This window comes from Crinia signifera, chromosome 8, assembly GCF_055691185.1.
Source record: "Crinia signifera chromosome 8, ASM5569118v1, whole genome shotgun sequence".
Classification (NCBI taxonomy): domain Eukaryota; kingdom Metazoa; phylum Chordata; class Amphibia; order Anura; family Myobatrachidae; genus Crinia; species Crinia signifera.
The window spans coordinates 171,325,410-171,351,968 of record NC_139224.1 but is presented as its reverse complement, the minus strand read 5'-3'; the positions used below and the strand labels follow the sequence as shown (position 1 = coordinate 171,351,968).

Below are 26,559 nucleotides of genomic sequence, written 5' to 3'. Positions count from 1 at the left end.
TCTTTGTTATGCACTTTATCATCTGATGTATTTTATGCAATTTTTTAACCATTAAACTGTACTTCACTAGATGTGCTCTCACTTCTCTCCATATGATTATCCTGTGCTCTCACTTCTCTCCATATGATTATCCTGTACTCTCGCTTCTCTCCATATGATTATCCTGTGCTTTCACTTCTCCCCATATGATTATCCTGTGCCCTCACTTCTCCCCATATGATTATCCTGTGCTCTCACTTCTCCCCATATGATTATCCTGTGCTCTCACTTCTCCCCATATGATTATCCTGTGCCCTCACTTCTCTCCATATGATTATCCTGTGCTCTCACTTCTCCCCATATGATTATCCTGTGCCCTCACTTCTCCCCATATGATTATCCTGTGCTCTCGCTTCTCTCCATATGATTATCCTGTGCTCTCACTTCTCCTCATATGATTATCCTGTGCTCTCGCTTCTCTCCATATGATTATCCTGTGCTCTCGCTTCTCCCCATATGATTATCCTGTGCCCTCGCTTCTCTCCATATGATTATCCTGTGCTCTCGCTTCTCCCCATATGATTATCCTGTGCTCTCGCTTCTCCCCATATGATTATTCTGTGCCCTCACTTCTCTCCATATGATTATCCTGTGCTCTCACTTCTCTCCATATAATTATCCTGTGCTCTCACTTCTCTCCATATGATTATCCTGTGCTCTCACTTCTCTCCATATGATTATCCTGTGCTCTTACTTCTGTCCATATGATAATCCTGTGCTCTCACTTTTCCCCATATGATTATCCTGTGCTCTCGCTTCTCTCCATATGATTATCCTGTGCTCTCGCTTCTCCCCATATGATTATTCTGTGCCCTCGCTTCTCTCCATATGATTATCCTGTGCTCACACTTCTCTCCATATGATTATCCTGTGCTCACACTTCTCTCCATATGATTATCCTGTGCTCACACTTCTCTCCATATGATTATCCTGTGCTCTCGCTTCTCTCCATATGATTATCCTATGCTCTCGCTTCTCTCCATATGATTATCCTGTGCTCTCGCTTCTCTCCATATGATTATCCTGTGCTCTCCCTTCTCTCCATATGATTATCCTGTGCTCTCACTTCTCTCCATATAATTATCCTGTGCTCACACTTCTCCCCATATGATTATCCTGTGCTCTCACTTCTCTCCATATAATTATCCTGTGCTCTCGCTTCTCTCCATATGATTATCCTGTGCTCTGACTTCTCTCCATATGATTATCCTGTGCTCTCACTTCTCTCCATATGATTATCCTGTGCCCTCACTTCTCTCCATATGATTATCCTGTGCCCTCACTTCTCTCCATATGATTATCCTGTGCTCTCGCTTCTCTCCATATGATTATCCTGTGCTCTCGCTTCTCTCCATATGATTATCCTGTGCTCTCGCTTCTCCCCATATGATTATCCTGTGCTCTCGCTTCTCCCCATATGATTATCCTGTGCCCTCGCTTCTCTCCATATGATTATCCTGTGCTCTCGCTTCTCTCCATATGATTATCCTGTGCTCTCGCTTCTCTCCATATGATTATCCTGTGCTCTCGCTTCTCTCCATATGATTATCCTGTGCCCTCGCTCCTCTCCATATGATTATCCATGGTCTCACTTCTCTCCATATGATTATCCTGTGCCCTCACTTCTCTCCATATGATTATCCTGTGCTCTCGCTTCTCTCCATATGATTATCCTGTGCTCTCGCTTCTCTCCATATGATTATCCTGTGCTCTCGCTTCTCCCCATATGATTATCCTGTGCTCTCGCTTCTCCCCATATGATTATCCTGTGCTCTCGCTTCTCTCCATATAATTATCCTGTGCTCACACTTCTCTCCATATGATTATCCTGTGCCCTCGCTTCTCTCCATATGATTATCCTGTGCTCTCACTTCTCTCCATATGATTATCCTGTGCTCTCACTTCTCTCCATATGATTATCCTGTGCTCTCGCTTCTCTCCATATGATTATCCTGTGCTCTCGCTTCTCTCCATATGATTATCCTGTGCTCTCGCTTCTCTCCATATGATTATCCTGTGCCCTCGCTTCTCTCCATATGATTATCCTGTGCTCTCACTTCTCTCCATATGATTATCCTGTGCTCTCGCTTCTCTCCATATGATTATCCTGTGCCCTCGCTTCTCTCCATATGATTATCCTGTGCTCTCACTTCTCCCCATATGATTACCCTGTGCTCTCGCTTCTCTCCATATGATTATCCTGTGCTCTCACTTCTCTCCATATGATTATCTTGTGCTCTCACTTCTCTCCATATGATTATCCTGTGCTCTCACTTCTCTCCATATGATTATCCTGTGCTCTCGCTTCTCCCCATATGATTATCCTGTGCTCTCGCTTCTCTCCATATGATTATCCTGTGCTCTCGCTTCTCTCCATATGATTATCCTGTGCTCACACTTCTCTCCATATGATTATCCTGTGCTCTCGCTTCTCTCCATATGATTATCCTGTGCTCTCGCTTCTCTCCATATGATTATCCTGTGCTCTCGCTTCTCCCCATATGATTATCCTGTGCTCTCGCTTCTCTCCATATGATTATCCTGTGCTCTCGCTTCTCCCCATATGATTATCCTGTGCTCTCGCTTCTCCCCATATGATTATCCTGTGCTCTCGCTTCTCTCCATATGATTATCCTGTGCTCACACTTCTCTCCATATGATTATCCTGTGCTCTCGCTTCTCTCCATATGATTATCCTGTGCTCTCGCTTCTCTCCATATGATTATCCTGTGCTCTCGCTTCTCCCCATATGATTATCCTGTGCTCTCGCTTCTCTCCATATGATTATCCTGTGCTCTCGCTTCTCCCCATATGATTACCCTGTGCTCTGGCTTCTCTCCATATGATTATCTTGTGCTCTCACTTCTCTCCATATGATTATCCTGTGCTCTCACTTCTCTCCATATGATTATCCTGTGCTCTCGCTTCTCCCCATATGATTATCCTGTGCTCTCGCTTCTCTCCATATGATTATCCTGTGCTCTCGCTTCTCCCCATATAATTATCCTGTGCTCTCGCTTCTCTCCATATGATTATCCTGTGCCCTCGCTTCTCCCCATATGATTATCCTGTGCTCTCGCTTCTCCCCATATGATTATCCTGTGCTCTCGCTTCTCTCCATATGATTACCCTGTGCTCTCGCTTCTCTCCATATGATTACCCTGTGCTCTCGCTTCTCTCCATATGATTATCCTGTGCTCTCACTTCTCCCCATATGATTATCCTGTGCTCTCACTTCTCTCCATATGATTATCCTGTGCTCTCGCTTCTCTCCATATGATTATCCTGTGCTCTCGCTTCTCTCCATATGATTATCCTGTGCTCTCGCTTCTCTCCATATGATTATCCTGTGCTCTCACTTCTCCCCATATGATTATCCTGTGCTCTCGCTTCTCCCCATATGATTATCCTGTGCTCTCGCTTCTCTCCATATGATTATACTGTGCCCTCGCTTCTCTCCATATGATTATCCTGTGCTCTCACTTCTCCCCATATGATTACCCTGTGCTCTCGCTTCTCTCCATATGATTATCCTGTGCTCTCACTTCTCCCCATATGATTACCCTGTGCTCTCACTTCTCTCCATATGATTATCCTGTGCCCTCCCTTCTCTCCATATGATTATCCTGTGCTCTCGCTTCTCTCCATATGATTATCCTGTGCTCTCGCTTCTCTCCATATGATTATCCTGTGCCCTCGCTTCTCTCCATATGATTATCCTGTGCTCTCGCTTCTCTCCATATGATTATCCTGTGCCCTCCCTTCTCTCCATATGATTATCCTGTGCTCTCACTTCTCCCCATATTATTATCCTGTGCTCTCACTTCTCCCCATATGATTATCCTGTGCTCTCACTTCTCCCCATATGATTACCCATGCTTTGGGAGTCATTGAGAATTGAACCATATGCGTCTGTGAAAGATATGTACTAAAACTTCTTTTGATTTGTCTATTCACTGGTGAAGGGTTTGGGAACGCCTTTCTGTAGTACTAAACTCTACAGGCTGCAGGTGCGCACGGATTGGTGGTCACAACATTTGTCTTGACATGCAGCAAGGTCTACATGGGTCATGGTCGACATGGGTTTAGGTCGACAGGTCATTAGGTCGGCAGTCAAAAGGTGGATATGGGGTTTTTGACAGTTTTTTTACCCGAATGTTGACCCGGTAGACATGGACACGGGTTAAAGTGCACCGTGTCTCGCTACGCTCGGCGCACTATTTTATTGTCCCACCACGCCCTACTGGATGGTAGGGCATGAAATACCGTCAGTCGGCACATGTCGTGCCGACATGGACACCGGAAAGTAGCACCGCGTCCCCTCGCATGGCTTGCTGCGCTCGCCATGCTTCAGGCACGGTGCCTCGCTACACTCGGCACACTGTTTTATTCTCCCACCACGCCCTAGTGGATGGTAGGACAAGAAATACCGCCTGTCGGCACATCGGCTCAAAAACCCCATGTCAACCTATTGACTGTCGACCTAATGCTTATGTCGACCTGTTGACCTAAAGCCATTTCGAACTAGACCCATGTCGATCTAGATCCATGTCGACTTAGTAGTGTTGACCCAATGCTTGTCGACCTAGTTGGTGTAGACAGTATGACCGTATCCCATTTGAAGTACATACCCCACCCAAATCTAACTCTCTCTGCACATGTTACAGCTGCCCCACCTGCAGTGCATATGGTTGTGTCCATCGGAGAGTGAATTTGCCTTTGCGAGTGAACCAGAATAACCCCCTATATATCCAAGGCTTACTGTCTCTAACAGTTTATGATGCAAGCCAGTCACATGATAAGCCAGCGCACAACACTTGAATTCCCTCCATAGAGGGGAGGAGCAGTGATAGCCTTTTATTATATCGGATCAGTACTTTGCAGCATTTTTTCCACACCTACCTAAATTGTTTGACATATTGTGTCTCTTGTTTTCTTCCTCTACTCTATATCGGTCTATAACTATTATGTAACGTTAAGCAGAAAATAGATTTACTGTACCTTACACTACGAGATACAGCAGATAACGGACAGTCTCATACCAAGCAGTGACTTTTATACCACTGTTGAGTGATTTGAGTACATCAATGCTCAATACTTCTGTAATGTGACATTTTCCGTCTGCCAGCTGTTACATGCATCTGTTCTTGTACTTGTATTCTGACACAACTTTTTTGACCTAGAATTTAGGGATGCCAATCCCAGGGCATCTTTTCAGTCTGAGGATACGGGATTGAAAAATGCTCAATCCTGGGATTACCGAGATCCCGGGATTGACAACCTTAATTTAAAAAAAAATCCCCGCCACCCCACACCGGCCACCCCGCACATTTACTTACACAAGCATGGTGCCTCCGTGAGCGAGCGGGCGGGTGACGGCAGCAGCAACAGAGTGGGCGGTGCTGCCGGGACTCAGAGGTGGGGTCTGAAGCGGGGAGCGTGAATGCAGGATCCCAGGATTGCCGACCATCGAATGATGTGGAGGGTGCAGGCATAAAGTGACTCTCAGATTACTTAGATTTGTGTGCACATTGGGAAGGAATTGGGCGGGCAGGTGACATCCGGTGATGTCAGCTACCAGCCCCCCACACCCACGTGAACGCACGAGGGACCGAGTGAATTACAATAACCCGCTATGTCTTTTACTATGTGAGTTAAGTCAGTTTTGCAGTTTAACTTTTCTTATGCTCACAGAAGGACTCATTCTCCGTTTTGCAGTCTTATAGTGTGTACACACGGGGCGATATGGCTTCCGATGTTGCCGATATAACGCATGCTTTTTTAGGGCTTGCGAGCCCGATGCGCTCCCGATGCGCGCACTGGCGTAACTATAGCACCGCAGCCCCCGCCACCGCGGGGGGGCGCTGTGCATATGGGGGTGCCGGGGGCTGCGGTGCTATAGTTACACCTCCCCCCAATCCGCCGCAGGCTTACCTATTTCGCTGGTCCCGGCGGCTCCGTCGTTCTGCTGAGGACCACCACAAAATGGCCCCCCCATATAGCACACCGTTCTCTGAAACTGTCTGCTGTATGGGGGCGGCCATTTTGTGGTGGTCCTCAGCAGAAGAACGGGACCAGCGCGAAAGGTAAGGCTGCGGGGGATTGGGGGGGTTTGAATGGGCGGCGGGGGGCGCCCCCCCCTAACGGTGGGGGGGGGTGCCCAAAACGTAGCTACGCCGCTGGATGCGCGATCCCGTGTGAGTGCAAATCGGCAGCCAGATAGAGAGGGCAGGCAACACTATATAGTGTAAATTGTCCCTCTGCATGCCGTGCGATGTGAGTCCAGATGCGATCTGATCGTATGCATATCCTGCCGCGTGTACACACCATTACACAAGTTAATCACCCACAAGGCAGATCTTTGTTTTGCTATTATACAAATATTTGTGTACTAGACAATACCAAGACCAGTCCTGGTGCCTGATGGGAGCAGGGCGGCCCGTATGGGACAAGACTACACTGAGCCATCCAATCAGAACTAGATATGACTGGGTCTATGGACAGAGGACTTTCTGCTCATGTGCCCTTCTCCCCTGATTAGTCATGATGACCGCAGTGTCCTCTTACACACAAGGTTACATAACACATAGGTATTACATATTAATGGCTAGCATCAGTAAGTAGCTCTGGGGCAGGGAATAATGGCTACAATTGAGATTTAGAAACAAACTACAGTAAACACACGTAATCAAAGGAATGTGATTGGCTAGATCATACTGTAGCACTTAATGCGCACAGACCAAATGCTTCATTAACGGGATATTTTATGTCACAGTGTTACATAAATATAATGTTGGCATCCTGCCCCAGATGTGTCTATTGTAATATGCGTTGTGATATTACAGTGAGGCACATATGCGTTCCCGGCAGTGGGGATGTTGGCGGTCAAAAACCGCACCGGCATCCTGATGCAGAGGATCCTGACGGGTGTTCCAGAAGTACCTGGATATATGTATTTATATCCAGAAGGATATAAATACATTAGAGACTGTACAAAGAAGGGCAACTAAAATGGTGCATGGCCTACATCACAAAACGTACCAGGAAAGACTAAAAGATCTTAATATGTATAGTTTGGAGCAGAGAAGGGAAAGGAGGGACATGATAGAAACTTTCACATATACCAAGGGTTTTATCATAGTACAGGAGGGAAATTTTCTTCAAAGGAAAAGTAGTAATAAAACACGAGGACATGCACTGAAACTAGAGGGAGGTAGGTTCAGGGGAAATGTTAGAAAGAATTACTTCACAGAAAGGGTAGTGGATAAGTGGAATAGCCTCCCATCAGAGGTGGTAGAGGCTAAGACAGTAGAACAATTTAAACATGCTTGGGATAGGCATATGAATATCCTTACAAAGAAATAAGGATTAAAAGGGGCTGAGATTACCTGAAGGGTAAAAAAAAGGGGCAGACTAGATGGGCCAAATGGTTCTTATCTGCCGTCAAATTCTATGTTTTTATGTTACCTTAGCCCTCTCCCACTAACCCCCAAACCCTCCCTGCTTGCAGCCTAGAACCACAACCGCCCCTGCAGCCTTAAGGCCCCCATACACTATGCGATTTGGGCACGATTTCATCCGATTCGGAAATCGGCCCAAATCGCATGTTTAAACATCCCCTCCGATCCGATGCGCGGTCCCGTGCGCATCGGATCAGGGTCGGGCAGTTGGACCGGCTGCACATAAGATTTCCTAAATCTTATGTGCAGCCTCCGGGCAGCAGGGTCAGCGGGCAGGGGACACTGCGAGGGGAGAGGCGGGCAGTAGCAGTGAGTGGGGGACGCCGGAGAGCCAGGCAGAGTCAGCGGCAGCAGATGCTGGGGACCTGCAGGGGGTGGAGCCGGGCATGGTAACCTCTCAAATAATAGGCAGCAGGCGGGGGGATGCTGGAGAGCCGGGCAGGGGACACAGAGGCAGCGCGCGGGGGGATGCCTGGGGGATGCCGGTGAACCGAAGAGGGAGCTGGGCAGGAGGATCGGGGAATCACTCTGCAGCTGCAAGGAAATAAAAACCAATACAAATGAATGGGCAGCCAGTGATTGGCTGAGAGCTCTCTCAGTCAATTGCTGATTGGCTGAGAGCTCTCTCAGCCAATCACTGGCTGCCCATTCATTTGTAATGTTTTTTTTTTTCTCCCTTGCAGAGTGAGTCCCCGATCCTTCTGCCCAGCTCCCTCGTCGGTTCACCGGCATCCCCCCGCGCGCTGCCTCTGTGTCCCCTGCCCGGCTCTCCAGCGTCCCCCCGCCCGCTGCCTATTTGAGAGGTTACCATGCCCGGCTCCACCAGGTCCCCCGCTCGCTGCCATGCCCCCCCCCCCAGCTCCCCAGTGTTTCTTCCCAGCTCTCCCCCTGCAGCTCCCCGGGAGTTGCATATGATAAATCGCATGGCGATTTATCATATGCAAAACTTGGCACATCAAGTGCCTAATCGTGTGTTCCACTCCCGGGGGGCTGCCGGGGAAATCAGGTCCGACTTGTCCCTAGGACAAGTCGGGCTAATGTATGGGGGCCTTTACCCTAGCTTACCTCCCAGCATGCCCCTCTCCAGGAGGGACACAATGCTCTGTTCCTGGACTTCCCTGGTAATGTAGGATTACCAGCACCTGTGTTAAAACACCTTTCTTTTCAATTAACCTGTTCCCCGCAGGTGCTGGCAATCATACATTAAGAGGAAAGTCCAGGAACAGAGCAATGTGTCTCTCCTGTAGAGGGTCATGTTGGGAGGTATACCCTAGCCACCCTTTTTAGTGCCTAACCCTCCTACCCCGCTGCCTAAACCTAACCCCCCCCCCCCCCCAGCATTAACCCTATGTCCCCCCACCCCCTAGTGCCTTAACCTAACTGCTCTTCCCTTCGGCCTAATGCTGCCAGACACCAAATACTTACAATCGGGATGCCAGTGTCGGCATACTAATCCATGTCAGAGTTCCAGCACCAGTCCTTTGTCAGCAGTTGGGCGTGCGTCAGTAAGCATCCTGACCGATGGAATATTAACTGCATCCCACTACAGTTGTATACACAAGGAGGTGTTTCTAATTCCCTCGGAATGGGGGGAATTTGGCCCTGTTCCGATGGTTGGGGGACTGCGCATGTGCAGGTCCCCTTAGTGAACGGCTTTGGTGACTTGCATAGTCGCAAAACCATTCACATAGATCGGGAGCAGGCGGCGGTGGGGTCAGATGTGGCCCACGGGAACACCCAGCATTTCTTATCGGGAAAGCTGACCCTTGTGTTGCTCATGGCATACGTTAGTGCACATGCGGTGAGCATCGGTGCGATGGGCGCTGGGATATGCCGCTAGTATTGATCTGCACCCATCTTGGAGCGACTTTACTGTTTTCCTGATAGAAGGTTTACTCAGCATTGTGCAAAGATTACACTGTAGCCATGGAAACAGTGTTGGGTTACCCCGGCACCATTGTGTGAGCTACCAGGAAGCGCACAACTTGTTTACACGTGGCTGATAAGACTGTAGATAAAGCTGTGTACATCTTGTTATTCCCAAGTTCCGTGATGATAGTAAATGATTTAATCCTCCCATTGTCCCGCTAATCTTCCCGTTGTATCTTCACAATATTAGGAATAAATAAGAGCCACAAAACGTAATACCCCCATCTCATTGTGCATGTGGTAATGGCAAGGTGTACGGCGTGGTGTAACGGAATGCGCTCCACCCGTAATAATAAGGATGTGGTTCAGGAATTTACTCTGCCAAGTAAAAGTGACTATTCCGATGCCAACAGTGCACTGAACCATGGGTATAAGTGCGATTACATGTATAAAGCGCATGTGCCCAATTCATGAGGTTCTTTGCAGCCCATTTATCGGGATGCAGTTGAAATCCCAGCGGTTGAAATCCCGACCGCCGAAATCCCGGCACTTTGTCCATCTGTGGGAGTCCACGACGCCCATAGAGGGAGAATAAATTAGTGTGCCAAGTGTAGCGAGGCACCGGGCCCGCAAGATGCGGCGATCTATGTCTCCCCCCCTTGTTGGGATTTCGGCGGTTGGGATTCCGACCGCCGAGATTTCAAACCAATCCCCATTTATTATATATTATCTAGCACATGTGGAGCCCATCCCTGCAACGTGTTGGCTGCAGGGGTCGGTCGTGTGTGCGGCCAGCCAGACCCCACTGCACAGCGGATCTCCTCCGTATCACCCTACATGTTACATCTGCATTTTTTGACTCACCACCACATTCGCATTAATATGTTACGGATGGCTGTCATTCTTTCTACTTTAGATTTATCAACAATTATTTATAAAACCAATCTAATTTCCATCTGTCTCTACACTGGAAGGGCTTACAATCTATTGCACCTATTACATGAAAGCCCGGGTCACTGAACACCTATGCCGTGTCACAGCGACCTGAAACCCCATTTACTCCGCAGGTTAACCCCGGTGCTTTTCTCTGCCGGCGCTTGGTGATGACCTCATCTCCAAGAGCCAGTAAGTTGTCTCTCCAGAGGCTTGCATTCGCTGGGCTGCAAATGTTTGGAGCCCAACGATCAGATAAACGGTCTCCCCCTGCCCGGCTGTCAATCACCTTGCCTGACACTTGTCATTATTAAAAATATTGTAACCCTCCTGTCACAAACCGCAGATCTTACCATCGGAAACATCGCTCATTACCATCTCGATGGTCGGTACTGCGTGAGAGGCCTGTCATCCGCATGACTTCTGATGTGTGGCGCGATGTCCCCTGTGTCCCCGCGGTCAGTTGCCATGGTTCCCTGCCAAGCGCACGCCGTTCCCGGGCAGCATGGGTGCCGCCATGACACTCTCAAGTCAGCTGATTCCCCAGACCAATCCCCGCTGTCCATCCACGTCACCTCTGACCCACACACCTGTACCTGGATCAAGGTGTGTGCTCCTTTCCCAGCATTGATTGGTGCTACAGCTGGCAGCCAATCACAGACAAGCAAGGGGGATAAAAGCCGGCCTGCGGCCTTCCTTCCTTGTCTTGAACAATTGCTTACCTGCTCTCAGTATTCTCCTGTGACAGAGAAGTTCCAAGACTCCGAGATCTCCAGGCTCCCCTGTGATTCTCTCCAGCGTTACCTGCATCCGCTATACCTACATGGGTTGTCCATCTCCAGAAGACTCCTGCTATTCCACCTCTGCAGTCGAGTACAGGTGCCTCGCCATTACCACCATTGGCTCCCAAGCCTTTCAGAGACATTCTCCATCTTGTCCTGAACTAGCGACTGGCTCCGTCGACACCAGCGTCGACATTCAGCTGCTGTGCTCTATAGAGACATTACCATCTACGTCCTATTACTCCAGCATAGACCTGAGTCATTCACCAGCCGTCGGCACCATTGTCGGCACCACAGTCTACCTCAGCTGTCGACATCCTGTGCAATCCTCCGCAGTCTCCAGATTGCCTTCCCTTCTTCAGTATTACCTCCAGTATCATCTCCCTTGCCTGCGTCCAGAGGACCAGGGCAGGGGGCCGCGACGTGCCTGTCAGACGCAGCTAAGTCCAAAGTTCCTTGCGGGGCTCCCTGGTGAATACCGCTGGCAGGTTAGACTCCGCGCCCCTGTTCCTGGTCTCCGTCAACCCTCTGGTTCGCTGTGCCCTGATCTCCCCGTGTATGTCCTACATCAAACCCTCTGCCTTTGGCTCTCCAGCGCCCTCCACTGGTCCACCACGGTCACAGCCGGGAACACAAAACCCGCCTGCGCTGACACCTCCCTCCCGTTTACTCTTTCCATTTATCTGCGCTTCCACTTCGGACGACAGCCAGAATTATTAGTATTCACAGTGAATATTACCAGCACTATCTGGCACTCCAATTTTTTCAGGCTGCATCTAGGATTATAAATAAAGATATTCCTGAGTTCAAGTGGAAACATTGTCACAGACTAAAGTAACACACACTTGTTAAGGATATATTAATATCCAGTGGTGTTTCTGAATGTAAAGGTCCATACACACTGGGCGGCTATGCCCAACATGTATGGACAACGATGATCACTATCACTATCATCGCTGGGGGGGAAAGCCACTCAGTGCATACACACTGAGCGGCTTTCCCCCTGCCCAGCGCTGACGGAGGGGAGAGGACGGCTTTGCATAGCGCAGAGTATTACCAGCAGATGAGCGGCTTTCCCAGCGATGACGCGGGAGCGCAGCAGCGTTCACCGCCGGGGCATACACACTGGGCGGCTTTGAGCTGAAAGCCGCTCGAACATGCTGTTTTGAGCGTCTTTCAGCTCAGTCGCCCAGCGTGTATGGGCCTTAAGGGGTTCTTTAATGTGGAATCAAAGAGAGTGTATAATTATGAGATCGGTCCTCATGGTTCCATGTAGCTTCCCCGGGTCTTGGCAAAAGAACAAAATGCTAAACACGAGCCACTGGACTGAGGAGAAGCCGCACAATGACTTTATTTACATCGCGCGGCTCCTCTTCTCACATATTTCGCTGTTTTTAAAATGTGAAACAATAAAAGTTATGTTTTATGTTTATTTTTCTTGATTGAGACACTTCATTAATGTGTAAACAACATTAACCCCTTCCCGACATTTGACGTACATTTACGTCATGGCCGGGATGTACTTCCCGACACATGGCATAAATGTACGTCATGCCATTTAACTGTCACCGCGTCTATAGACGCGGTTACAGTTTAAACATGTCTGCTGTCCCTGACAGCAGACATGTCCCTGCATGCCCAGGGGGGGTGGCGATGCCTCCCCCCGTCGGCGATCGCTGTGATTGGCTGTTCAAATGTGAACAGCCAATTACAGCGTTTTCTGTGTACCGGCGAATAACGTTCGCCGGTGACACAGGGATCGGTGGTGATTGGTGCTGTAAAGTACAGCACCAATCACCACGGGGTGTAAGGGTGACACTGGTGTCACCCCACCTCACCCCACCCGCCCCCAAAGGCCGTGATTGGTTCGCCGGACCGACGGACCAATCACAGCCATGGAGGGTGATTTAAACTAACGGTGACTGCACTGCAGACGCCATTCCGGTCTGGAATTGCGTGCAGTGCGGTCACCGTACCTATCTGCCGTGATATACTGACCTGATCCTTGCAAAATACTTACCTGATCACCTGATCACTGCTTGTAGCGTGCTGGATGCTTCCTGGATCTGACTTCTTGTGACTTCCTGCTGCTGCTGCAGTGTGATAGAGAGATAGAGAGAGATAGAGAGAGATAGTGACAGAGAGTGCTATATTTTGTGTCTGCTACCCCCCCTTTTTGGGGGTGCAGTTTTTTTTTTATATATATATAACTGTCAGTGCTGCTGCTGCAGTGTCATAGAGTGATAGATAGTGATAGATAGTGAGAGATAGAGAGATAGAGAGAGATAGTGACAGAGAGTGATAGAGAGTGCTGTATTTTGTGTCTGCTACCCCCCTTTTTGGGGGTGCAGGTTTTTTTTTTATATATATAACTGTTAGTGCTGCTGCTGCAGTGTCATAGAGTGATAGATAGTGATAGATAGTGAGAGATAGAGAGAGATAGTGATAGAGAGTGCTGTATTTTGTGTCTGCTACCCCCCCTTTTTGGGGGTGCAGGTTTTTTTTTTATATATATAACTGTCAGTGCTGCTGCTGCAGTGTCATAGAGTGATAGATAGTGATAGATAGTGAGAGATAGAGAGATAGAGAGAGATAGTGACATAGAGTGATAGAGAGTGCTATATTTTGTGTCTGCTACCCCCCCTTTTTGGGGGTGCAGGTTTTTTTTTTATATATATAACTGTCAGTGCTGCTGCTGCAGTGTCATAGAGTGATAGATAGTGATAGATAGTGAGAGATAGAGAGATAGAGAGAGATAGTGATAGAGAGTGCTGTATTTTGTGTCTGCTACCCCCCCTTTTTGGGGGTGCAGGTTTTTTTTATATATATAACTGTCAGTGCTGCTGCTGCAGTGTCATAGAGTGATAGATAGTGATAGATAGTGAGAAATAGAGAGATAGAGAGAGATAGTGACATAGAGTGATAGAGAGTGCTATATTTTGTGTCTGCTACCCCCCCCTTTTTGGGGGTGCAGGTTTTTTTTTATATATATAACTGTCAGTGCTGCTGCTGCAGTGTCATAGAGTGATAGATAGTGATAGATAGTGAGAGATATAAAGATAGAGAGAGATAGTGACAGAGAGTGATAGAGAGTGCTATATTTTGTGTCTGCTACCCCCCCTTTTGTGCTGATCAGTATATCTGTGCTGATCAGCAACTTTTTGGGGGTGCAGGGTTTTGTTTTTTTTATATATACCTGTCAGTTGCTGCCAGTTGCACTGTCAGTTGCACCAAAGGTTGTGCACCTGCTGCCCCTCACTGGTAATCAGTGTCGCATCACTGATCACCTTTTTTTTTTTTTTTAGGGTGCTGTGGGGTCTTTTTTTAATTTTTTTTTTTTGCACACACTGTGATTTTGTGGGTGTCCTGTGGCCACTGTGCACTGATCAGTGACGTACATCACTGATCAGCTTTTTCGGCACAGGGTTGATCTATTTTTTTTTTTTTTTTTTATCAAATTCCTGTTGCCTTTGAGTGCTGTTCAGTGACGGACGTTACTGACCAACATCTGTGCTCAATTTTTGGCGCAGGACCTTTTTTTTTTTTTTTTTTTAACCCCTTCAATTTTTTTTTTTTTATTGGGATCAAATTCCTGTATAAAGTATTTTTTTTTCTGCACTACATACACACTACACACTACATACCCCCCGTGTTGAAATAAAGTTTGTACCCCCCCTACACTATACACGTGTTGAAACATTTCACTACCAGAAACACAAAAATAAAAATGGCATCCCAAATGTCATCCCAAATGTCATCCCAGTCATCCAGAAGAATGTATTCAGCGGAGGAGGCATATGCCATGCTTGCCTCTGACTCTGACACAGCCAGTGAGGCAAGCGGGGAATTTGAAGGATTCATCTTAAGCTCCTCTTCCTCCTCTAGTGATGAGGGACCCCCTCAAAGATGCCCCCGTAGAGCAGCTGAGACCCCCCCCCCAATAATTGATCTCGTATGGACCCCACCACCAGACAATTTTGAGCCCCAGGTTCCTGAGTTTTTGGCCATCCCAGGAATCCAATTTGATTCCACAGGTCTCAGAAAAATTGACTTTTTCAAATTATTTTTCTCTGATGATTTTATAAATTTAATGGTGGACCAAACTATTTTATATGCCCAGCAGTTTATTGCTCAAAACCCCACGTCATCATTTGCTAGGTGGACCCCTGTAGATGCAGTAGAGATGATGACGTTTTGGGGTCTGGTGTTTCATATGGGCATAGTAAAAAAGCCAGAAATTAGGCAATATTGGAGTACAGATGTTCTGTACAGCACCTCACTTTACCGTATGGCCATGACCCGGACTCGTTTTGAGTTAATCCTTAAATGTTTGCATTACAACGATAATGCACAGTGCCCACCCAGAGATGATCCCACCTTTGACCGGCTATTTAAAGTCAGGCCGGTCATTGATCATTTCAGCGCCAAATTTGCAGAGATGTACATCCCAGATAAATTCATTTGCATAGACGAGTCCCTTATACATTTTAAAGGAAGGGTTAAATTCCGCCAGTACCTTCCCAGTAAGAGGGCAAGGTATGGCATAAAAATGTATAAGCTGTGTGAAAGCACCTCAGGGTACACCCACAGGTTTAGGGTATATGAAGGGAAGGATTCAAGAATTGAACCGCCAGAATGCCCCCCCTCCCTCGTAGGTGTTAGTGGAAAAATTGTCTGGGATTTAGTGCACCCCTTCCTGGATAAAGGTTATCACCTCTATGTGGATAACTTTTACACTAGCATCCCCCTGTTTAAGGCCCTTGGTTCAAGAGGTACAGCAGCTTGCGGTACTGTGCGCAAGAAGCAAAGAGGCCTCCCAAAAACGCACATTGCCCAAGTAATGAGAAGGGGTGAAAGCAGGGGAATATGCACCGAAAATATGTTGTTGGTCAAATATAAGGACAAGAGGGATGTCCTTATACTGAAAACAATTCATGGAGACAGTACCACCTCCATCCCTGTACGAGGTACCAGTACCCACACCTCAAAACCTAATTGTATCCTAGATTACAATAGGTACATGGGTGGAGTGGATCTTTCAGATCAGGTACTGAAGCCGTACAGTGCCCTGCGGAAAACAAAAATCTGGTACAAGAAGCTGGCCGTGTATATCATCCAGATGGCACTGTATAACGCTTACGTGCTATTCCGTTCTACCAGCCAGAGGGGGACATTTATGCACTTTCAAGAGGAAGTCATAAAGGGCCTAATATTTGGGAACCAGCAGGCAGAGGGCCCCAGTACTTCTAGTACTGGCCCCCGTATTGTACCAGGGCAGCATTTTCCTGATGAAATCCCCTCCACTGGAAAAAAGGTCAGGACACAAAAAAGGTGCAAAGTTTGCTATAAAAAGGGAATAAGAAAGCAAACTATTTTCCAGTGTGACACTTGCCCCGACAAACCCGGCCTATGTATAAAGGAGTGTTTTAAAATATACCACACATCTATGGATTATTAGGTTCATCATTTCACCGTGCTTTGGGGGTCTTGCTAATGCCACATAGCACCCACCATTCATTCCACCAGAATCTGAGCCGCAAAATCCAAAAATCACTCCTTCCCTTCTGAGTCCTGCCATGCACCCAACTGGTATTTTTTGGTCACATGTGAGGCATTGCCATACTCGGGAGAAATTGGGGCACAGATTTTGGGGTGCTTTTTCTCCTTCATACCTTCTGAAAATGAAAAATTTTGAGCCAGAACTGCATTTTTGTGTAAAAAAATGTAATTTTTCATTTTCACTGCCCAGTTGTATCAAAATTGGTGAAACCCCTGGGGGTTTGAAATGTACACTATACCCCTAGATGAATTCCCTGAGGGGTGTAGTTTGCAAAATGGGGTCACTTGTGGGGGGGTTCCACTGTATTGGTGCTTTGGGGGTCTTGCTAATGCGACATAGCACCCACCAACATTCCACCAGAATCTGTGCTGCAAAATCCAAATATCACTCCTTCCCTTCTGAGTCCTGCCACTTTTTGGTCACACATGAGGCATTGCCGTACTTGGGAGAAATTGGGGCACAGATTTTGGGGTGCTTTTTCTCCTTCATACCTTCTGAAAATGAAAAATTTTGAGCCAGAACTGCATTTTTGTGTAAAAAAATGTAATTTTTCATTTTCACTGCCCAGTTGTATCAAAATTGGTGAAACCCCTGGGGGTTTGAAATGTACACTATACCCCTAGATGAATTCCCTGAGGGGTTTAGTTTGCAAAATGGGGTCACTTGTGGGGGGGTTCCACTGTATTGTTGCTTGGGGGGTCTTGCTAATGCGACATAGCACCCACCAACATTCCACCAGAATCTGAGCTGCAAAATCCAAAAATCACTCCTTCCCTTCTGAGTCCTGCCATGCACCCAAATGGTATTTTTTGGTCACATGTGAGGCATTGCCATACTCGGGAGAAATTGGGGCACAGATTTTGGGGTGCTTTGTCTCCTTCATTCCTTGTGAAAATGAAAAATTTTGAGCCAGAACTGCATTTTTGTGTAAAAAATGTAATTTTTCATTTGCACAGCCCAGTTGTATCAAAATTGGTGAAACCCCTGGGGGTTTGAAATGTACACTATACCCCTAGATGAATTCCCTGAGGGGTGTAGTTTGCAAAATGGGGTCACTTGTGGGGGGGGTTCCACTGTATTGGTGCTTGGGGGGTCTTGCTAATGCGACATAGCACCCACCAACATTCCACCAGAATCTGAGCTGCAAAATCCAAAAATCACTCCTTCCCTTCTGAGTCCTGCCATGCACCCAAATGGTATTTTTTGGTCACATGTGAGGCATTGCCATACTCGGGAGAAATTGGGGCACAGATTTTGGGGTGCTTTGTCTCCTTCATTCCTTGTGAAAATGAAAAATTTTGAGCCAGAACTGCATTTTTGTGTAAAAAATGTAATTTTTCATTTTCACTGCCCAGTTGTATCAAAATTGGTGAAACCCCTGGGGGTTTGAAATGTACACTATACCCCTAGATGAATTCCCTGAGGGGTGTAGTTTGCAAAATGGGGTCACTTGTGGGGGGTTCCACTGTATTGGTGCTTTGGGGGTCTTGCTAATGCGACATAGCACCCACCAACATTCCACCAGAATCTGTGCTGCAAAATCCAAATATCACTCCTTCCCTTCTGAGTCCTGCCACTTTTTGGTCACACATGAGGCATTGCCGTACTTGGGAGAAATTGGGGCACAGATTTTGGGGTGCTTTTTCTCCTTCATACCTTCTGAAAATGAAAAATTTTGAGCCAGAACTGCATTTTTGTGTAAAAAAATGTAATTTTTCATTTTCACTGCCCAGTTGTATCAAAATTGGTGAAACCCCTGGGGGTTTGAAATGTACACTATACCCCTAGATGAATTCCCTGAGGGGTGTAGTTTGCAAAATGGGGTCACTTGTGGGGGGGTTCCACTGTATTGTTGCTTGGGGGGTCTTGCTAATGCGACATAGCACCCACCAACATTCCACCAGAATCTGAGCTGCAAAATCCAAAAATCACTCCTTCCCTTCTGAGTCCTGCCATGCACCCAAATGGTATTTTTTGGTCACATGTGAGGCATTGCCATACTCGGGAGAAATTGGGGCACAGATTTTGGGGTGCTTTGTCTCCTTCATTCCTTGTGAAAATGAAAAATTTTGAGCCAGAACTGCATTTTTGTGTAAAAAATGTAATTTTTCATTTGCACAGCCCAGTTGTATCAAAATTGGTGAAACCCCTGGGGGTTTGAAATGTACACTATACCCCTAGATGAATTCCCTGAGGGGTGTAGTTTGCAAAATGGGGTCACTTGTGGGGGGGTTCCACTGTATTGGTGCTTGGGGGGTCTTGCTAATGCGACATAGCACCCACCAACATTCCACCAGAATCTGAGCTGCAAAATCCAAAAATCACTCCTTCCCTTCTGAGTCCTGCCATGCACCCAAATGGTATTTTTTGGTCACATGTGAGGCATTGCCGTACTCGGGAGAAATTGGGGCACAGATTTTGGGGTGCTTTTTCTCCTTCATACCTTCTGAAAATGAAAAATTTTGAGCCAGAACTGCATTTTTGTGTAAAAAAATGTAATTTTTAATTTTCACTGCCCAGTTGTATCAAAATTGGTGAAACCCCTGGGGGTTTGAAATGTACACTATACCCCTAGATGAATTCCCTGAGGGGTGTAGTTTGCAAAATGGGGTCACTTGTGGGGGGGTTCCACTGTATTGGTGCTTGGGGGGGTCTTGCTAATGCGACATAGCACCCACCAACATTCCACCAGAATCTGAGCTGCAAAATCCAAAAATCACTCCTTCCCTTCTGAGTCCTGCCATGCACCCAAATGGTATTTTTTGGTCACATGTGAGGCATTGCCGTACTCGGGAGAAATTGGGGCACAGATTTTGGGGTGCTTTGTCTCCTTCATTCCTTGTGAAAATGAAAAATTTTGAGCCAGAACTGCATTTTTGTGTAAAAAATTTAATTTTTCATTTTCACTGCCCAGTTGTACCACAATTGGTGAAACCCCTGGGGGTTTGAAATGTACACTATACCCCTAGATGAATTCCCTGAGGGGTGTAGTTTGCAAAATGGGGTCACTTGTGGGGGGGGTTCCTAAATTTTAGCATCTTATGGTGCCTAGAAACCTACATGGTGCCTAAAAAATAATCTCATAAAAAGGAGGCTCCAAAATCAAGTAGGTGCTCCTTCTATTATGAAGCCTGTGGTTTGGTCAACGTGCACACTAGGGCCACATATAGGATATTTATGAAAACAAAAGAATTGGGGGAATCAATTTTTAGTCACATTTCTCTAGTAAAATCTAATGTGTTCCTTAGAAAAATGTATTAAAATTGCAAATCTGCAAAAAAAATGAAATTTTGAAATTTCACCTACACTTTGTTTTAATTCCTGTGAAACACCTAAAGGGTTAACAAACTTCCAAAATGCTGTTTTGAATACTGTGAGGGGTGCAGTTTTTGAAATGGCATCATTTATGGGGGTGTCTCACATACAAGTCCCTCAAAGTCACATCAGAACTGAACTGGTCCCTAAAAAAATCAGTGTTTGAAATTTTCTTGAAAATTTGAGAATTTGCTATTCATATTGTAAGCCTCCTAGTGTCCAAAAAAATTTAAAGGAAGTTGAAATAATGATGGAAACATAAAGTAGACATATGGTCTATGTTAGTTATTAACTATTTTGAGTGGTATGATTATTTGTCTCACAAGCAGAAAATTTAACATTTTGCAAATTGCTAAATTTTCCATTTTTTTACGACATTTTGGTATTTTTCACAAAAAAACACAGACTGTATCGACCCAAATTTACCACTAATTTGAAGTACAATGTGTCACGAGAAAACAATCTCAAAATCACTGGGATAAGTAAAAGCAAAAAAAAGTTATCCCCACTTAAGTGAGACATGTCAGATTTGAAAAAAAGGGCTCTGTCAGGAAGGCAAAAACTAGCTCTGTCAGGAAGGGGTTAATCAATAAATTACAATAAACTGACCCAGAGTGCCCCAAGCAGGAATACTTGTTTTCTTTTTGTCTTACCCCATATAGAATACTAAGACCTGACCAAACAAGATCTCCTCCATGCCCGCTCCCCATCCTCCAGAAGCCTATGGCTAGTCCCAAGTAACTCCGCTGTAGCGCCACTTGCTGATAAATGGGTGTTACTGGTGAGCAGTAGTGCGCTGGTATGTAGGCCCCAACCAATCAAATTCTATTATCTTCTAAAAGGCACTAAATAAAAAAGGAGAATTCCATTTCAGTAAATTTACTCCCAAATACGGATGTTGTGGTCCCATAGATGTGGGTACATTTAAATGTGCACAACTTGTGTGCAACCCTGAATCAGCCCATAAATGGATAAGACGAAGCCTTGGTCTTTATTTTGTAGCAGGTAAAAAGCTTACCAGGTAATCAGCATAGGCAAGTATGGTTACAGCATTGTAGCATACAGGTGTCACAGCATAGTACAAACTGCTCACAATGTTCCAGTGGTCCCTAGTGGGCCCAGACTCCGGCGTTTCACCTGGGCACTTATTCCACCATCAGGAGCAATGATCTCCTGCTCTGGAAACACATATATCAGGAAAGCTCAGGTGTTGCTAATCAGCCCAACCCTGATCACATCAGTTTTCCTGCCTGGATCCTTCACAGTACCTTCATGTGGAAGTATGCTGCCTCTGCCACATTACGTTATGATGTATTTTGTCTTACAGACCCCTCTCAGCTTATAACAGCCTCACAGACAAACACCTAAAAGGATATTTTAACAATACCCGGATTAGACGGCACCTTAAGACCGCTGGCCTGGTAAGTGCGTCTTAATATTGTCAGTTCTTTAACTGAACAGAAAAAATTGTGGGGTTGTGTTATTTCAGCTTGTTGTGCTATACAGGTGTGGCTATATACAAGTGCCATTCAGATGCTTCACCACTTGGGGCAGCGTGTTAATGTTCTCCTTACCAATAAGCAGATTGGCAGCTGCTACTACCGCAATCGGTTTGCGGCTTGTTATGCCCCTTTCAGACCGCAGTTTGTAAACGGTATATTGCCGTTTTTTTACCGTTTTAAAACGGTAATCTGTGCGGTCTGAAAGGTGCAGGACCCCTTAACCGTTTTACAAAAGCCGATTTTGTAAAACGGTTAAAATGGAGGGTCCTACCCGTTTCAGACCAGGTATTTTTGCATCAAAATCGGGTCTGAAACGGTATTTAGGACCCAGCCAATGAGCTGGGTCCTAAATTCAGAGCAGCGAATATTTAATGAGCACTCATTAAATATTCGCAGCACTGGAGCCGCCCCCTGCCGCCCCCCCCCCCCCACGCGTGTCCCCCCCGCGCATGTGTCGACACCCCCCCACTTGGCGCGTGTGTCGACACCCGCCGTGCAGCCGGTACCTTCGTTGCGTGATCCGGCACTGCAGTTGGTCGGGGAAGCACTTATGAAAAAAAGCGTCTTTCAGAAAATGGCTGCCCCATAGGAAAACCAGTTTTAGAAAAACTGTCTTTCGTATGGGGGCAGCCATTTTCCGAAAGTCACTTTTCTTATAAGAAAAGTGACTTTCGGAAAATGGCTGCCCCCGTACGAAAGACAGTTTTTTAAAACAGGTTTTCCTATGGGGCAGCCATTTTCTGAAAGACGCTTTTTTTCATAAGTGCTTCCCCGACCAACTGCAGTGCCGGATCACGCAACGAAGGTACCGGCTGCACGGGGGGGGGGGGGGGGGGGGGGGGGGGGGTTTGTTAGCCCTGGGGTGGGGGGGATTTGGGGGTGTTAACCCCCGGGGGAAGGGGGGGGCGGGGGCGGCACGCGCTGAAGACTGGCTTTGACCCTGTTTTTGGAAAGTTTCCAAAAACGGGTCTGCCAGTGTAGGAGATGCGGTGTGAAAGGGGTTTCCAAATACAGGGTCAAAGCCAGTTTTGCGGTCTGAAAGCAGCATTACTTTCTCCCTTTCTTGAATAATGACACAGTCGCTACGACAGAAACATTCTGGTCACTGCCTCTGACAAGATCGCCCGCTCACTGAAATACTCTGTGCCACTGTGGGCATTCTCATAATACAGTAAACGTGTTCTGACCTTTATACTTTGGTGGACTGTTCTGGGTGCTTTATCTTTCAGATCAGCAGAAGCGGCAGGATACTGACGGAGAAGGAATACAGGATTAATGCCATGCGACGAGACCATCACAAATACATCAGGGAATGCCTGGCCCAGGCAATATTCCACAAGGTCCTCGATCTAGAAGTAAGAACTACACCAAGTACTGTATATTTATGGCAACATTTCTCGTTGCTGGTGGGGTTGGCACCTGTTATCTGGTTTCTGATTGCCACCTTTGCTAAAGTTATTTGCCCCTGTACATACATGTCCCCTATTATTCTACCACTTTCCCAATTTTCACTGGTATCCATCAGTCCCCTTCCACTTTCCTACCAGGCTCCCTCACATGCCATCAGACCGCCCACATGCCCCTTACATGTCCATCAGGCAACCACATGCCAGCAGATCACCCATACATAAATGAGATTGCTCCACATGGCATCAGACCACCTAATTATGATGCCTGTCACATCCCATCAAACACCCCCACATGCCCTTACATGCCATCAAATCTCCTCCACATGCCATCAGACCACCCCTACATACAATACAACTTGTTGCATATACCATCAGACCCCTCCACATAAGATCACACCACCTAAACATGCCATTATTGCCCATCAAATACCCCTATATGCCATCAGACCACCCCTACATACAATTAAATTTGTTCCACATACAATCAGACCCCTTCCACATACCAACACACACCTAAACATGTCATTAGTGCCCATTACATCCCAACACACCACCTACCACATACCATCAGACCACCCAAACATAAAATAAGATTGCTCCACATACCATCAGACTCCTTCTACATACCATCAGACCGCCTAAACATGCCATCAGTGCCCATCACATTCCATCTCTCATATCCACACGCTCTTACATGCTATCAAACCACCACCACATGCCTTGATGTCACCCATACATACAATGCAGCTAGTTCCACATTACATACTATCAGACCCCTAAACATGCCATTCTACCTGTCACATCCCCTCAAACCTCTTTCATGCCATCAGACCCCCACATATGTCATAAGAAACACACTCCCCCTCTCTAGTCATAATAATATCTTCCAAAAATCATTACACACTCTGAGGCCCACGATTTGTGGGACTGGATAAAAAAAAATTAATTCTACTACTAAATTTATGTTTTCCATTGTTGCAACTGAACCAGCCCATCACGCGCAGTACCTGCCTTTGACTTTTCCATATATATATATATAGGAGTGCAAGCCTCAGGGGCCGTCGTGCGTGTATGACTGCCTCTATGAATAGCACACACATCGCTGTAGGAAGCACGCAGCCCTAGTGATCACAGCTGCTGGCGATCAGTCCCCAGGCGGGAGAGTGTGCAGATTGTGCCGTGGGACTGACGTGATACTGTACCTCCTCTCATGTTTTGTTGTCCTGACAAAGACCCATTGTTATGTATTAAATTATACATTAGACCATTGTAGCTCATCTTCTATATTCTGTCGGTGTCCAAACTGTGGCCCTCCAGCTGATGTGAAACTACACATCCCAGCATGCCTTGCCAGAGTTTTTGCATTCCCTAATAGCAAAACTGTGGCAAGGCATGATGGGACTTGTAGTTTAACAACAGCTGGAGGGCCATAGTTTGGACATGCATGTCCTACGCAATTCCTAAAAGATATTGCGGTGTCATCTGCGGCATATAGGCACACTTACTTGCGGGGGTGAATATATCGCCCCTAACTGATCCCACCTCCATTATGTCTCCAGTAATACCCTCAGTACCCTAAATGTTTGGCAGACCCAGGAGAATTACCCTCCCAGGGTCAGAGGATTATGGGAAACTGGGTCTGCATGATGTCAGAGCTCAGGTCAGTGGCTGCTCTGCAATAATATACTGCAGACCGAGTGCAGCAACTACTGGGGGGAGGAGAGCATGAGCGGCGTAAGGGGACATATTCTTACTGACATGTCACTGTGTCTGTCCTTGTTCCTTCCAGCACATAGCGGTTAGGGTATAGGGCCTAATTCAGAGTTGATCGCAAAGCAATATTTTTCTTTAAATACATACACACAGTGTGCGATAAAATAAGTGATAACGCCATACCTCCCAACAGTCCCGATTTTATCGGGACAGTCCCGATTGTCAGGTCCTGTCCCGCTGTCCCACCCGCGGGCGGCAGTGTCCCACGGTGTGGGGGGGCTGTTGGGAGTCCCCCCTGTCAGCTGCTAAGCAGCGGTTATTAAACGCTGTGCGCATGCGCACAGCGTCTATTCCCGCAGCCAGGGGGCTGGGGGCATGGCTAGAGGCTCACAGAGCCTCTGGGTCATGCCCCCATAGCGGCAAAATGGGGGCGTGGCTTCGCGAGAGAGCAAAGAGTATAGGCCACGCCCCAAAATTTTTGATGCGCCTCTGGCGTGCAGCAGCAGCGTTGGGAGGTATGATAACACTCATTTTATGGCACCATGTGTATGCTGCACTGAATGATGGATGGGCGCTCCCGCGGGTCGTTTATGACCCCCTCTATCATCTGTGCATGTACAGATGATGGAGCAGATCGGTAATAAGGGCCATGCAGAATGCAGCAACTCTCTCTGCACATGTTGCATCTGCCTCTTCTGTAGTGCAGCATGGTTTTGTCCATTAGAGAAACAAATTTGCTTTGCGATCAGGTCTGAATCAGGTGATGGGGGCATGTATTGTAATGAATGGTGGAAGATGTGCTTGACTTATATTCAGCCTGGATAATGACATTCTGCTTTCTCTGCCAGCGGCGCCACCAAATTGATGTAAAACGAAAGCTGGAAACATTTGCCAGGAAAGACCGGGTGCAAAGGATTAAGGTAACGCGCCATTCTACACGATACAACGCGCATTTTAATGTCAGACGATGCTGTGGGATGTAACCATGACAGGCGTCCCTGGATGCTGGTATATGGTGTGGGTCCCCGGAATCCTCCCCTTCTAGCCGACCGGATTCAATACTATGCAGTATCTTTATCAAGGCATAACCTCATAACCAGTGTTAAGGTCCAGATATTTATACCACCCACATACAAGAGGGTGGAAAAACCTAATTCCAGACATGGAGCACCTAACAGCTACAAATTATTAAAAAAAGTACAAAAAAGTGACTCCTCCAGTGCAGGTTTTCATTGGGACTCCATGTCACAGGTGCCACTCCGGCTTTCCCCCCTGGCCCGATACTTCCGGTCGCAGCCGGAACCGGAAGTTATGTTTACGGAACCAGAGGTGGCGGTTTCCGGAACCGGAAGTGACATTTGCGTGTCACCGAGAGGCACTACCGGTTGCGGTTCAGGGGGTTTAGGTCCAGAAATGGGTTTCATAGTTGCGGCCACCATCTTGGGAGTTGTCCATATTTATTAAAGTGCTCTGTGAAAATCTCTTTGTACTTTTTACCTCAAAATAAATAAGATATTACTAACAAGTAAAATAGCAAAGATGTATTTGTAAAAATATAATTATTTATAAAAGTGCATAAATTAAAAAAAGGCTATGAGAACCATTTCATCTCAAAATCCTTATTTAATCCATTAGAGATTAAGGTATTGTAATTAAAAAAACATAGCCATCTCACATTTTGCTAGATTTCCGCCTCTTATATTTGGTATAACTTTTTGTAAAATAAAAAATAAAACATTACTAACATTGCTCGCTTGACAACAGCATTAGGCATCTGAGGTTCTGTTCTCGTATTGCAGGTCATTTACTAACATTGCTCATCTGACAACAGCATTAGGCATCTGAGGTTCTGTTCTCGTATTGCAGGTCATTTACTAACATTGCTCATCTGACACCAGCATTAGGCATCTGAGGTTCTGTTCTCGTACTGCAGGTCATTTACTAACATTGCTCATCTGACAACAGCATTAGGCATCT

General features: G+C 46.6%; 1 protein-coding gene across 4 annotated transcripts in view; it reads left to right on the top strand.

Annotated features, from left to right (window-relative positions):
• Positions 1 to 26,559, top strand: part of ERICH3 (glutamate rich 3) — a 114,195-nt gene that overhangs the window by 31,851 nt on the left and 55,785 nt on the right. For all 4 annotated transcript variants that reach the window (XM_083157762.1, XM_083157763.1, XM_083157764.1 and 1 more), the window contains exons 2-4: positions 21,286 to 21,379; positions 22,690 to 22,815; positions 25,431 to 25,502. In XM_083157762.1, the coding sequence (XP_083013888.1) occupies positions 21,286 to 21,379; positions 22,690 to 22,815; positions 25,431 to 25,502 (292 nt within the window). The remainder of the gene's footprint in view (positions 1 to 21,285; positions 21,380 to 22,689; positions 22,816 to 25,430; positions 25,503 to 26,559) is intronic.